We start from the raw sequence: 15,528 nt of genomic DNA, 5'->3' as shown, positions 1-15,528 counted from the left end.
AGGGACTGAGGGCGGAGCCAGCAGTCCTTTTCCACACCCTCCCGGGTCTTGGCTCCCTCAGGCCCCGCGTGAGCGCGCCCGCTCGATACCCAGACGGCCGCAGCTTCTCATGGCGTCCTTCACACCAATGGGCGTCTTGGCGGTAATTGTGGGAAATGTAGTTCCGGGTGGGCAGGCTCGGAAGCGCTTGCAGACCACAATCCCCAACAGGCCCCGCGCGTCCGGCGTCGCTTCACGCAGAGTCTTCGCGGGGGGCGGGGCTGCGGCGGGGCGGGGCGTCCCCAACGGCTCCCGCGGCGGTTTGACCTCGGGCCATCTGGGGTTCGCTAGTTTCCTGCGTGGTGTGTCTGGGGTTCCACGCTTGGGGTCCGGCAGAGGGTCCGAAGTTTCCGAACGCAGCGGAGAGCGCGGCGTGCGCCGTCGTCGGTGGGTCTCTCTCACAACTATGACTTGGGTGGTGAGCGACTGCCCCTGGAGGGTGGAAACCCGCCTACCTGAAGGAGTTTTGTTCCTTTCCCTGTCGGTACGCTTGGATGCGTTTCGTCTGGTCCTCGCCCTCGCTGCGCACGCTGCTCTGCAGGGTTGTATTTTAGTTGACGAAAAACCGGAAAGGAAGCTGTCATGTTTTCCTCCACTTCTTCCAGATGAACGAAGGGCCAATTCTGTCAAATTGAGCGTTCTTGGTACAAGACAGTACTATATAAAGCCATGACCTCCTTCCAAAATGAGGAATACTTTTCGACTACAGCCCATCTTTTTACATACAGGGAGTATAATGAACACTTGTTTTTCGGTGTGATGGGTGTGCGTGTGTGTACCTACAAAAGCATTGTTAGTAGGGCCAAAAGAAGGCAGGACCTGTCTGTAGCCGGATGTGCTTTTCCACGTATGTACAGGCAATGAAGCTAGACTTCATAACTAGTGTCAGTTGAAGGGAGGAGGAATCTTTATTTAATTAATTAATTTATTTATTTAAAATAAATGGCCGCACCTCATGGCAGGCGGGTATCGCTGGCAGGTATCCATCCTGCGCCCCCTGCAGTAGAAGCGCAGAGTCTTAATCACTGGACTGCCGGGGAAGTCCCAGGAATCTTTTTTTAAAGATAATAAATGGCCTACTAGGAAAATGAAAATATGTTTGCATAGCAAACGTTTTCATTGATACTTCAGAAGGGTTAGAGAATTCTTACATGAAAATATACAGAAGATGTTGGACATAAACCTGATTTAGTCGAAACAATGTCGAATGGCATTTTAGAATTTGCCTGAATGTTCGTAACCCTTTTTTCTTTCACCATCCTGTAGGGAACTAGAGATGTTGCAAAGAAAGCAGAATGGGGACCTTAACCATTGACTTGTGTTTGGGAGAGTCTTCTTATTTAAGCAGAAGCAAATTTGTGGAAACAAAAGAGGAAAGAGGATAGAAACATTTTCTCTACCAAGATTCCATAGCGTCTCATTTAATTTCCTGCCAGTTTCTTCCAATAAGGTGAGAGTTTTCTTTTTAATCTTCCTCCCTACATCTGAGAAATTTTGAGTGTGGAATGAATTTGTCATATTATTTTAGCTAGGTGAGGGGAAGGAAGGGCAGTTTAGTAATCATTTATTCATTGAAAATGTTGAGTTTCACTAAGTGCCTTATAGTCCTGAATATAATACACAGGACTCCTAACCTTTTGGAGCTTGAGATGTGGTCAGAATTCTAGAAGGGTGATGAAAGAGATGCTACAATGACAAAGGTAAATAGTATCTGAAAGAGGAATGTAATTTTAAGATTATGCAAGAAGATGTATAGGAGTAGTAGAGATTATAAAGCCTTCATCTTAATTGTATTATTAATTCATGATAATTATGTATATTAATTAACAGTAAAAGGCGGTACTTTATCATGATTTTTTATGTGCAAAGCTACTTAGTAGAGAATTTCACAACCCTTGAGATACCGATCAGTTGAAGAAACAAAAGCTTTTCTTCATATATTTCTGTGAGTTAACCTGCTAAATGTCATTTTGATCTCTGTGGTTGTGATGTGAATGTGAGTGTGTGGTTTTAAATTTTCTAACCATGGCGAATGGGAGATGGGGATAAGCTTTCTTTTGATAATAAATTACCTTTAAGAAAATATGAGGCCTTCCCTGGTGGCGCAGTGGTTAAGAATCTGCCTGCCAATGCAGGGGACACGGGTTCAAGCCCTGGTCCGGGAAGATCCCACATGCCATGGAGCAGCTAAGCCCGTGTGCCACAGCTACTGAGCCTGTGTGCCACAACTACTGAGCCCGTGAGCCACAACTACTGAGCCCATGTGCCACAACTACTAAAGCCCGTGCGCCCTAGAGCCCATGCTCTGCAACAAGAGAAGCCACTGCAATGAGAAGCCTGTGCACCGCAATGAAGGGTAGCCCCCGCTTGCAACTAGAGAAAGCCCATGCAGCAACAAAGACCCAACGCAGCCAAAAAAAAAAAAATAGAAAAAAAAAGAAAATATGAATGACTGTAATGATACCAGTTTTGTCAGATGTTCACAGCTGTAACATGATTATGTAAGTTTGAACACTTCATATTGAAAATCTATAATAAATAAGAAAACTACAGTGAGACATAATTGAAAGATCTTTGGATCCTGATGACCTAGGTTCAAATATTGGTTCCACCATTTACAGTTTGTGTGACCTTGAGCAAGTTATTTGTCTCATTCTTAGTTTCTTCATCTTTAACATGGAATAAAAACACTTAGTCTACACAATTGTTAGAAGATTAAAGATGCTTAGAAAAGGGGAACTTTAATAACTAGTCCCTGGCTATAATGAAAAATTGATTCACTGAAATTCTGTTGAACTTTCCATTATAGCTTAACACGCTGAGAAATTCATTGTTGCTGGGTGTTTTGTTTCATTTTGCTTTGTTTTAAATTAACCATGAAAGATTTCACAACATTTGAAATAGAAAAATAATGAGTTAAAATTTACTTAGTGTGAGAGTATTTTGACTGACACCACAGATTCTTTCAGGCAAGGTATAAGAAATTCATTTCTTTTTTTAGGAAATGGAGTCTAGTTCCTCAGACTACTATAATAAAGACAATGAAGAAGAAAGTTTGCTGGCAAATGTTGCTTCCTTAAGACGTGAACTGAAGATAACAGAATGGAGTTTGCGGAGTTTAGGGGAAGAGTTATCTAGGTGAGTGAGTAAAATTACATGTACAATTCTGAGTAGGACTTTAATTTATGAATGTAAAATGTGTGAATATCATTATTATATGATGTGTTTCTGATGTGTCCAGAGTAGAGAATAATGTTCTATAATTAAAAAAAAATAATTTGAGTATAACTTTCAGTTTAGGAAAAAGAACTATTAGAGAAGCACTTACATATTAAGACCTTTAATATATTAGGACTCAGTCCCTGGTGGCACAGTGGTTAAGACTTCGCCTGCCAATGCAGGAGACACGGGTTCAGGCCCTGGTCCGGGAAGATCCCACATGCCGTGGACTAACTAAGCCCATGCACCACAAATTTTGAGCCTGTGCTCTAGAGCCAACGAGCCACAACTACTGAGCCTGCGTGCCACAACTACTGAAGCCTGCACGCCTAGAGCCTGTGCTCCGCAACAAGAGAAGCCACCACAATGAGAAGCCCGTGCACCGCAACGAAGAGTAGCCCCCGCTCACCACAACTAGAGAAAGCCCGTGCGCAGCAACGAAGACCCAGCGCAGCCAAAAATAAAAATAAATAAATAAAATTTAAAGAATATATTAGGACTCAGAGTATAAAATATATGTGTAGGCTTAATTAATCTTTTATTATTATGGCTGTTTTTTGAATCTTAAGTAATCCTAGCATAGAGGCTCCAGAAACATAGATTGCTAGTTTAAAACTAATTATGGTTTATTTAAAAATTTAGTTGAAATGCCTTAAGTTCATTTCTGGAATCTGATTTTCAGCAACATTTCAGGTGCTTTTCTTTCTGTTTTCTTATTTAATGTATAGAAATTTAGAGTGAATACTTAAAGTACCTAAGAACTAAAATGTATTTTTTCTTTTTTTTCTAGTGTTAGCCCACGTGAAAATTCTGGTTATGCCTCTAATCTCTCAAGGTCTGAAAGGCTCGTTCTGGAAGATCTTTCTCAGCCTAGCCAGCTTGGACTTTTGAATTACTCACCTTATAAAAAAGTTTGTAAAATGCCCAATAGTGGTACTGATTTTCAAAAAAAGCCAAGAGATAAGGTTATTATTTTTAGACCTGCCTACTTAAAAGTAGTTTTAGTTTTAGACCTGTCTACTTAAAATGCTTTTTCTTTGAATTCTTTCTTCAAATACCTTATTCATGTTTTCCATAGTTTTTAGTACTCCAGACTCTTTGAATTTAAATATAATGGTTCTTGTTCTGTCCTAACAAGAGAGCAGTTATTTTGGTGTATTACTCTATTTTAAAACTTCTATATTTATTACCTTTTTGCAGTTAATCTTGTTTTCTCAAGTAAATTGTAACCCCCTTGATTTTAGTACTGTACCATGTACGTAATAGGTAATCATGGCTTATTAAGTGGTTAAAGTGTACTTACTGTTTAGCCTGGATCAGGTGCTCCATTCATTATCTCTAAATTTTGTGGATGATTTTAGACATCTTTCCTGGTCTTTAACTCACTCTCCCTCTTTTTTATTTGGCCATATTATCTATCTCCCTATGTATACTCCTCTTCCTTACTCAACCCTTTTATCTCTTTTTCCACTCTCTTCCTCCTATTTTTTATTACCCCATTGACAGCATGCATATATACATATGGTTGCATATGTACATCGTACTCTTTCTTGATAAAAATTTCCTCTTCCCACCTCAGAAAGCCAGCAGTTGAGAGATTTTCTTTTTGTAAGGAAGCTGCTTGATGAAGCTATCTGAGCCTACATTTTAGAAAATGAATTCAAATTCCATGTCTACAAAGATTATGTAATTTTGGGAAATTTGATCTCTACCCTAATTCAAATTGCTGATTGTTTTTATTATATATAAAAACATTGAAATCATTGTGTTTTACCCTAAGCAGAATCACAGGTTACATGACAAATCAGAGGGGGAAAAATATTGGTAATGCTTATTAAAGATAAAGGGCTAATCTCTTTGATATTTAAAAAGCTCCTAGAAATAAGGAAAAATCATCAACCCAATGGAAATATGGGCAAAAGACATGAATGGAAAAGGAAATTAGAACAAATAAAAAGATGTTCAATCTCAGTCACAATAAGAGAAATTCACTACCAGAATATTAAACATCCAGATATTTGACACTATTTTGTTGGTGATATTAGGGGGAAATAGGCATTCTCATACATTGCTGGTAGAAATGCAAAGTGATACAACCTCAGTGGAGAGGCATTTGGTAATATTTACCAAAACCACAAATGCGTTTACCCTTAACTTGGAAATCCCATTTCTGGAAAAGTACCTGTATAAGTACAAAACAAGGCATTGTTTGTCATAACAGAAGACTAGAAGTATCTCATTTGTCTAGTTGGTTGAATAAGCATGCAACAGAAACTGCAGCTAAGGGGGTTAAAAAAAAAAAAGAATAGGAGTTTCTCAGTGAATTGATTGTGGAGGGATTGCCAGGATATGTTGTTCAAGTGAAAAATGCAAGGTGCAGAACAACATACATACTCTTCTGGTTTTGTATTAGGAGCTATTGGGGGCGGGGTGGGTAATTTGTATTGCTTGTATATGCGTATGGAAACACTAGAAGACTAGGTTTAAGATCCTAACTTAATTAATGACTCTCCTATATAAGGAGTTTCCTATTTTTTGCTGATTGATGTTATATAAAAATTTATAAACAAGAAACTTGTAAAAATGGTTACCTATCTACTAAAGATGGGAATGATACTTCTGTATGTACTTTTTAAAAATATATAATTCTGACTCTGAATTGCATAAATATATTATTCAAAAAAATAAAATTAAATGTTTTGAAAACCTCAACTCCCATGAAAATTAAAATAATTTATTGTAAAATATATATTCAAAAGAGTATAATAGAAATATACAAATGGTTAAATAATAATTTATCCATTTTGTTGTTTGTGGGCATTTCATTTCTTATCATTTTTATGTCTTTAATCTTCAGGTGCAAAAGTGTAAAAGTTTCTATCAGATTTATACCCAGGAGTAGTATTGTTGAGTCTTAGCATGTTCAGCTTTACTGGATAATACCAAGAACTTTTCCAAAGTATACCACTGTTTTCCAGGCTGAACTTATTTATGTACATGTTCACCAGCAGTGGAGGAGAGAGTGCTGATTGTCTCATATCCTCACCAACACTGACTGAATATCTTAACCCATTTTTCTGAGCTACTTAGTCATTTTATTGATAATTGTTCATTATTTCCATTAATTACATGTAATGCTTAATGAAATAATTCAAAATAAATTGTTCTTTTTCATTTTTCAGATGTCTTTTTCATCTTCTACCCCTGTGGATCAGGAAATCAAAAGTCTTCGAGAGAAACTTAATAATCTTAGGCAACAGAATGCTTGTTTGGTCTCACAGAATCATTCTTTAATGACTAAAATAGAGTCTGTCCACTTTGAATTGACACAGTCAAGAGCAAAAGTATGTTTCTTGAAGTGGTGACTATGCCAACAGAAAATAATTGTAATCATCTTAAGATTTATAATTGGAAAATATTCCTTGTATTGCCTTAATGTGTTATGTATAATAATTTTTATTATGATATAGTATCAACATGTTATAGAATCAATTTTATGTGAATTTAATATCTGAAAATTATTTAGGGGAACTTGTATAGCCTATGCATTTAGATAATTCAGAACTTCTTAAAATCTTAAGATTATCAATTTGTGTGGTTTTACTTTGTGTACAAAGGAAATATATAGCTTACTTATCTTTCTTCTTAAAATAATACATTCTCATTGCTGAAAACTTCAAAAATAGAGAAAAGAAAAGGGAGAAAGATAACCCAGTTTCCACCATCTAGAAACTGCTTTTATTGGTTTATTACATAGTTAAATATTACATGTTTGAATAGTTTTTTTTTCCTGGAATTGTATTATACTTCTTACATAGTCTAAGCAGTTTTGGATGCATTTACGTAGCTTTTCCAACAATCATTTTTAATATGACTTCTTTTTTTTAATATTTATTTTATTTATTTATTTATTTTCCTTATTTTTTTTTGGCTGCATCAGGTCTTTGTGGCACACGGGATCTTTGTTGAGGCATGTGGGATCTTTTTGTTACGGTACATGGTCTGCTTGGGTTTCTGTCTAGTTGTGGTGCTTGGGCTTCTCTCTGGTTATAGCACGTGGGGCTCCAGGGTGCATGGGCTCTGTAGTTTGTGGCATACGGGCTCTCTTGTTGAGGCGCACAAGCTCAATAGTTGTGGTGCACGGGCTTAGTTGCCCTGCGGCATGTGGGATCTTAGTTCCCCAACCAGGGATCGAACCTGTGTCCCCTGTGTTGGAAGGCGGATTCTTTACCACTAGACCACCAAGGAAGTCCCCAACAATCATTTTTTATGGTAGTATTATGTTTCCTTATGTGAGTATACCATAATTTAATTAATAGCTCCCCTGTTTATGTGGTTTCCTATATTTTTCTATATGATTGGTATACAAAAAATTAGAAGAAACCAAAATGTCCAATAACAGAGACATGGTAAAGTAAATTATGATATATCCATATAATGGATTGCTACTAAGCTTTTTTTTTTAAGGTAAATGCAAAGTTGTTTGACTTTTATAGAAGTTTGTAAGGTTTAAATGATATATGTAGCGGCACTTAGAATGGTGTCTGCACAGTCAACACTCAAAAACTCACCTAAAATATTTAGTGGTAGAAAAACATTACAGAGCAAAACACATACACATACATGCACACACACAATAATCTGTTTTGTTTTTTATAAAATGAGCACATGTCTATGTGTGTGTATGTATATAGATATGCATATGACATATATCAATATAAGGACAGAAGGACTGCTCCACAATATTGTTGATAACTTTGGAAACGGTTGGAGGGTCATAGTGAAACTTTCACTATTTACTTTTTCAATGTATTGTTTTAAGTAGTAGAGTTATGGGAGGTCTTTATTTTGTACTTTTCAAACAAAACAAAGTACTATTGAGCCTAAGGAGAAAAAATGCTTCAGTGAACATAAAACTTTTTTGTTGTTTGGGATTATTTCTAGGTTAGATTTCCAGAATGGTCAAATCACAGGGAAATAATTTTTTCAGGCATTTATTGCACTCTGTCTACATTCTGTATTATTATTTTTTTAAACATATCTATATTTTTAAATATCTTTGAGGGAAAATTATTTTGTTTTTCTTGATTTCTTGTGAAGTTTACCTTTTCAGTGTGTCATTTAGATTTCTTTTGTTGTGTCTGTTTACCTTTTCTGTTTATTAATTGTATTTTAATTTTTTAATCAACTGTAGATTCTTTTTAAAGTCATAGAGGCTTAATTATTTAAAGTCTAAGAGATATTAAAAGAGTTTTGCTAATAATTACTGAACTATTAGCATTTTGTTCCTTTCTTTGAGCATGTAAATACACCAGTGTTTATTCTAGGCAGTAAGAGATATTTGTGTTTTACTTCCCATCTCAGCTTTTTCTAAATTGCCTGATGAAATATTTTTTAGGGAGGCTGCCTTTTCCAGGGCAGGTCTTAGCTTTGATTTTGCATATGTGCTACTGTTGGAAACCTTTTGCTGAAATTCCCCATTGTACTGATCAACATATTCATAATTCACCTTTTAGCAGTGTCTGTACAGTAGTTACACATCTGGAGACTGTCATCTTGTTCTCTCTGAGCTTATTGCCCTTCAGACCTGCTGCCCAGCTGCTCTCCTGGGACTTCTCTTTGATGTTTTTCTAGGTTGGGTCTATTGTTTCCTTGATCCCATGTCATTTTTCTTGGTTTGCTCTTTCTTTAGTTGGAGCATGTTTCTGGTAGCTTCCTTGTCTGTCTGAAATTTCTTAAGTTCTCCCCCACACTTGATTGAATACTAGGTTGAAAATTATTTTACCTCAGAATGTTTAGGACATTGCTTTCTTGTCTTCTATCCTCCAGTTTGTCTCTAAAGCATCTGATACCATTGTGAATTACTTTTCCTAGTGGGTAATATATTTTTTCATTTGTTTTTCCACTTATGTTTTTAGGAATAGACCTCTGTTATTTATTGTGCTGGGTACATGAAGACCCTTTTAGGCTGAAATCTTGTGTCCTTTGGTCCCTGAATTTTTTCTTATGTAATCTTTGATAATTTTCTTCACTCTGTTTTCTTTCTTCTATCTTTCCTAACCTGGATTGGTACTCTAAATCTTTCAAGTTTTTTCCTGGTATTTTCCATCTCTTTGTCTTCCTGTGATACTTTTTCTGTGATTTCCTCAACATTGTCATCCTATTGAATCTTTTATTTTTGGCTTTCATAATTTTTCATTTTCTGGAGCTTTTTCATTTTCTCTGATTGTTTTGTATTTAATAACATCCTGATGCAGTATCTTCTCATAGCTCTCTGAAGATTTAATGATTCTGTGTGTTTGTGTGTGTGTATATGTTTGCCTGGCTGCTGCCAGTTGCTTTTTTCTTTTGTTTTGACCTCTGACTTTTGTGATAGAAGCTTTCAGATATTGGTGTTTTGGCTATTTGTATTTAAGAGAAGGCACTTAAATGCTCTTTGGAAGCTCTCTGTGCAAAGGTGAAGTTTGTTGTCCATTGGGCTTCATTTGTTGGTGATGGTTGAGAAGATGGCTCTTTTGTAGAGAGATATCTCCCTTCCCCCATCCAACATCCATATGTGAGGTCTTTTTCTTTGGAGCTCTTGAGTTTCTCCAGCAAAGAATCCTTTGATTTCTTACCTGTGGGGTAGTCCCAAATGAGGTGGGGTAGGAAGCTAGAAGCTGACTTTTCCTTATTAATCTCTTTGTTTTTAACTCTTCCTCATCCCTGCTCATCATTCCATGTAATGTCTCAAGAGTCTCAAACCTTTCCTGTTCAATTCTCCAGATAATAATAATAACTTTCTATCTCTTCTTGGTAGGCCATCATGTGACTCTTGGTGTTCTGAGAGTAGGAAAAGGAGGGACTCATCAACAGAGTTAGAACTATATCCCAAGTTTTCTATCCTGGACCTCATCCCTGCCCTGTACAATTATCTCATGCTTCCTTTTCGGGGGGATAATTAGTTCTCTTACTGGTATTCTTTTCCAGATACCATTTAGGTTGTGGATTTCTACCATCCTACACTCTTCATATTCCAAGTTGTAGGATTACTATGCTTTTCTGTATTTTCTAGGTTTTCTCTAGTAAGCATGTATTCTAAAATTAGGTTTTAAATAACAACAAGGTTCAGTAAGTATTTTTATGTGATTTTGAAATTTAATTTTCTAATGTATGTGAAATTTATCTTTTTAGATAAATTTATCTTTAAATTAGTCTGTAGAGGTTCTCTTTTTTTCGCCAAATAACTAACCAGTTATCTTGGGATGTTAAGTTGAGGGTAATGGCAGGAGCTTACATGCTGAGACTGGCTTGTGATGATGACATGCCCATATAAATTGATAGATAAGATGAGCTTCACAAACAATGAACAATGACTGGGGAGTTCTACTGAACCCCTGTCAGATGGTAAAAGAAACTAAGGACAAAGTCGATTAATTTATTTTGTGAAGAAAGTGCTCTAAAAGTTATTTGTTTTAGGTTTCTATGCTTGAATCTGCTCAACAACAGGCAGCCATTGTACCAATCTTAGAAGAACAGATTATAAATTTGGAAGCAGAAGTTTCAGCCCAAGATAAAGTTTTGAGGTAAAACTTACAGCTTTAAAATATTTATTTTCTACTTTTACTTTTTGACGTATCTTGTTAAAATTTGTCCCCCACCCCAATAAATCCATATTGGTGTATAGACTGTCTTAGTTAGAACTTGTTGATTCTGTTTTCAGTCCATCATAACTCCTCTTGGCTGCAGGATACATGCAGTATATAGGGGCTAAAAAAGACTAAATCTAAGCTGAGATGCTTATTTATGTGTTTTCATTAATATGAATTAGTTTGCTTGTTGCCCTACATAGTAATATGTACTCAGTACTTCGATGGGAGTTCAAGAAATAAAATACAAGGAATCAGGTACTTTATAATTTATCTTCCTCTTCTGCTATGAATAAAATGAGAAATATATGCATACTAAATAGCATATTGCTCCATTTTAGTGATTCTCAAAAGAGTAGTTCTGGGACCAGCAGTATGAGCATCATCTGGGAACTTGTAAGAAATGCAGATCTCAGTTCCTGTCTCAGACTTATGGAGTCACAAACTCTGGGAGGTGGGACCCAGCAATCTGTGTTTTAACAAGTCCTGCAGATGATTCTGATGCACACTAAAGTCATCTCTCATGATCATCAGAATTTCATAATTTTCTTTGTAATACATGTTAAGTTTATTCCTAGGTATTTTATATATTGTTGTGATATATTTTATTTATTTTATATATATATATTTTATATATATTTTATATATTGTTGTGAATTTGTTCTTGTTCTGTTCATTGATAGTATATAGGAAGGCTACTGCTTTTTGTATAATACTATAATTTTGTAATTGGACTATTTGTCATACCTTTAATTAATTCTAATTTTGTTTTGATTCTCCTGGGGTTTTCCAGGTAGCTAATGATATTATCAGCAAAAAAAAAGAATTTTGTCTTTCTTTTCCAAAATTTATACTTACTACATTTTCATTTTAGCTTTTTGCAACTGTCAGAAAAATCACTGGATATAGTGGTGATAACAGTCATACTTATCTAGTTTCTGAAATATATCTAATACTTCTAGTATCTGATCATTAAATAGGATATAATCTTTTATTTCAGATATATTTATCATCTGATAGAAGTATCCTTTTATTCCTTATGAAAACTAATAGTTCACAAGTGATGAATATGCCTTTTGTCTTTCTCTTGTTAAATATTTGTTTCTCTTAACTCAGTGATTTAAACTAATAGAATTCCTGATGTTGAACTATTTCTTGCTTACCTGAAACAATCTCTTCAACAGCCTTTAAAAGTATCTTTATTTTATAGAGAGGCAGAAGATAAATTACAGCAGAGTCAGAAAATGGTGACTGAAAAGGAACAGAGTTTGCAGAAGTCCCAAGAGGCATGTATAAAGCTGAAGGTAGACTTATTTGAACAAAGTAAACAAGGAAAGAGGTATGTGTTTTTAAAGCAAATAATTGTTTTTGTAGGGGAGAAACAAAGAATATAGTACCTGTTTAAAATTCTACTTAGTTTTTGAAGTGAAAAAATTTCAGAAATTTGGCAGTAGAAAATTTAATGTTCTTTTTTGTCCGTTAACTTTTTAAAATTTTTGATTAAAAATTTCACATGTGGACTTTATGGTATTGGCATTTTGAATTGGGATTAATTCCTTAAAGCCCGATAATGATTATCAATGAAATGATACTTACTTATTTCTGAAATTAAATTCATGAGAAAGTGTGGTTATTCTTCCTTTAGGAATACATAAGTAATGCAAAAATATCTATTTTGTATAAACCATATCTTAAGATAAAGTTTTCTAGTTAGCTTTGACCATATCACCATTAACTTTGAATGTTAACTTTTAAACTAATAAAGATGAAAAATTTTTTAGTTTAAGGAGATTTTACAGTATAATAATGTAATTATAGCAGCTTTTACACAGGGTAAAATCATAATTTGCATTTTTATCTTCTCTGGCAACAAAAATATGTTTTAAAAATTTCTTCTATTATATAAATGTTATGAAGAAAGTGTTTTTTGAAAAGTTGTCATACATAGATAAATATTTGTGTGTGCATTTAAACTTCTAAAAACTGCTCAAAACCCATCTATGTCATTTTTTCATTAAAATGAGTTTGGAAGAACATTTTCTCAGCAGTATTTGGTTAGTATAGTTCAGCTTACAATATATATTTGGTAGGCAATATTACTTAGTGGAAATGTTTAGGTTTTGGAGTCAAACAGCCAGTTTTTACCTCTAAGTGACTTCGTTACCTTGGGAAAACTATTTAACCTTCTTGAACCTCAGTTTGTTCATCTATTAAGTCAAGATGATATTGTCTTGATGTGAGGAATAAATGAAAAAAGAAATGTAAGGTGCTTTGTAAATAATAAACACTAACAAATGTAGCTATTATAAATGTAAACTGTGTGATTAAATATTCTGAAATTCAGGCTTTACTTACTCAGGTGAGCTTTTTATACATGATAATTTAAAATAATAAGATAATAATACATGAAGACAAGCCTTACAATGTAGCTAAAAAAACGTACAGAGAAAGAGTGACTAGTTCTCTCTGTAGAACTTATACAAGAGATGATTTTTAGGGTAGGGTATTGACTACGCTGTCATAAGGTGAATAAGTAGGGATGGACACGTTCTGGACAGCGTGTGCAAAGTCATAGAAGTATAAAAGAACATCATTTCTGGGCTTCCCTGGTGGCACAGTGGTTGGGAGTCCACCTGCCGCTGCAGGGGACACGCGTTCGTGCCCTGGTCCGGAAAGATCCCACATGCCGCGGAGTGGATGGGCCCGTGAGCCATGGCCGCTGAGCCTGTGCGTCTGGAGCCTGTGCTCCGCAACGGGAGAGGCCACAACAGTGAGAGGCCCGCGTACCGCAAAACAAAAAAAAACAAAACAACAACAAAAAAAGAACATCATTTCTGAAGAACACTAGGAGTTTTGTGTACTTATAAATGGACAGGTGTAGTAGGATTTGAGGAAAAAGACAGGCTTGGTCCAGACTAAATGGCTTTGTGTTTTATGCCAAAAGATTTGTGTTTTAACCTGGAGAGGATAAATAGGCAATTGAGATTTTTAGGTAAAGATGTGACATGAAGACTCTTGGAGCTTTTTGAGGAACTAGAATGAAGATAGGCATTCTGAAAATGAAAGATCAAAACCTTTGCAAAGACTTTTCTTTGGGTGATGATTAATCATAATGGATTAAAAAGCCAGTATAAAGGCGGAGGTTGTTGAGCTTTATGCTGTTTATAAGAGACATACTTAAAACATAAGGACACAGGATAAACAACACAGTCCTACCTATAGGACAGGGAACTATATTCAATATTCTGTAATAAACCATAATGATAAAGAATATGAAAACTATATATGAATAACTGAGTCACTTTGCTGTACAGCAGAAATTAAACACAATGTTGTAAAAAAAAAAAAAGAAAAAAAGAACCACGTAAGGATACAGAAAAGATGAACTCAAAGGGATGAAAAGAAATGTTTCAGGCAAATAGTCACCAAAACAAAGTAGGTATAGCTATATTAATATCACACAGAATAGTTCTAAGTGCAACAAGCATTACTAGAGTTAAAAAGAACTCATATATATAATGTTTAGGTAACACTTAAGCAGGAAGCTATAAAGATTCTAAACTTCTATTTAATAATTTAGTCCCAAAATACTTAAAACAAAATTTCAATGAACAAATCTGTAACCATACAGGGAACACTTTTACACATTTACTAGAATTGTGAGATTAAGCAACAAAAAAGTAAGAAGCTGAAGAGTTGAGTGATTAATAATCTTGATCTAATGGATGTATGTATGGAAGCCTGTAGCCAACAATTTGAGAATTCACATTCTTTCAGGCACTCGTAGAACATTTATAATTTGTTACCTCACTCTGCCAGAAAGCATGAATTTTAACAAAGATAAAAATATTTGTGTCATACATATCACCTTCTCAGACCACAGTATAATTAAGTTATATATAACAACCCCGCCCCCCCACCCCCAAATCATGTATGTTTGAAAATTTAAAATCAACCTTCTTGCTATTCATGGACCGTTGAAGAAATTATGAAAATTAGAAGACTTAGAACTGAGTGATATAAAAAATATTGCAGCTTGTGTGCTGCAGCCAAAGATATTCTCAGAAGAAAATTTTTAGTCTCCTGTGCGTGTATTAAAATTAGTATGTGAGGGACTTCCCTGGTGACACAGTGGTTAAGAATCCGCCTGCCAATGCAGGGGACCTGGGTTCAAGCCCTGGTCCGGGAAGATCCCACATACCACAGAGCAGCTAAGCCTGTGTGCCACAACTACTGAGCCTGCACTCTAGAGCCCGCAAGCCACAACTACCGAGCCCACGTGCCACAACTGCTGAAGCTCGCACACCTAGAGCCTGTGCTCTGCAGCAAGAGAAGCCACCACAATGAGAAGCCCACTCGCCGCAACTAGAGAAAACCTGCACACAGCGACAGAGACCCAACACAGCCAAAGATAAATAAATAAAAATAAATAAATTTATTTTAAAAAATAATAAAATTAGTATGTGAATGAGCTAAAACATTCAATTTATGTAGTCAGGAAAAGGACATAAAGAGCTTGATCAAAAGAAAAATAGGGGCTTCCCTGGTGGCGCAGTGGTTGAGAGTCCGCCTGCCAATGCAGGGGATGCGGGTTTGTGCCCCAGTCTGGGAAGATCCCCCATGCCACGGTGTGGCTAGGCCC

At 35.8% G+C, this 15,528-nt stretch overlaps 1 protein-coding gene across 1 annotated transcript in view; it reads left to right on the top strand.

Annotated features, from left to right (window-relative positions):
- The first annotated feature begins 65 nt into the window (after nucleotides 1-65).
- Nucleotides 66-15,528, top strand: part of CCDC18 (coiled-coil domain containing 18) — a 119,652-nt gene continuing 104,189 nt past the window's right edge. Inside the window, exons 1-7 of the mRNA XM_082861385.1 lie at nucleotides 66-142; nucleotides 1,306-1,489; nucleotides 3,041-3,177; nucleotides 4,049-4,223; nucleotides 6,441-6,602; nucleotides 10,717-10,823; nucleotides 12,097-12,225. Coding sequence (XP_082717511.1) covers nucleotides 3,044-3,177; nucleotides 4,049-4,223; nucleotides 6,441-6,602; nucleotides 10,717-10,823; nucleotides 12,097-12,225 — 707 coding nt within the window. The 5' untranslated portion in view covers nucleotides 66-142; nucleotides 1,306-1,489; nucleotides 3,041-3,043. The remainder of the gene's footprint in view (nucleotides 143-1,305; nucleotides 1,490-3,040; nucleotides 3,178-4,048; nucleotides 4,224-6,440; nucleotides 6,603-10,716; nucleotides 10,824-12,096; nucleotides 12,226-15,528) is intronic.

This window comes from Leucopleurus acutus, assembly GCF_964270905.1.
Source record: "Leucopleurus acutus genome assembly, chromosome: 2".
Taxonomy (NCBI): Eukaryota; Metazoa; Chordata; class Mammalia; order Artiodactyla; family Delphinidae; genus Leucopleurus; species Leucopleurus acutus.
Note: the sequence above shows the minus strand (reverse complement) of the source record. Positions and strands in the feature narration are given on the sequence as shown.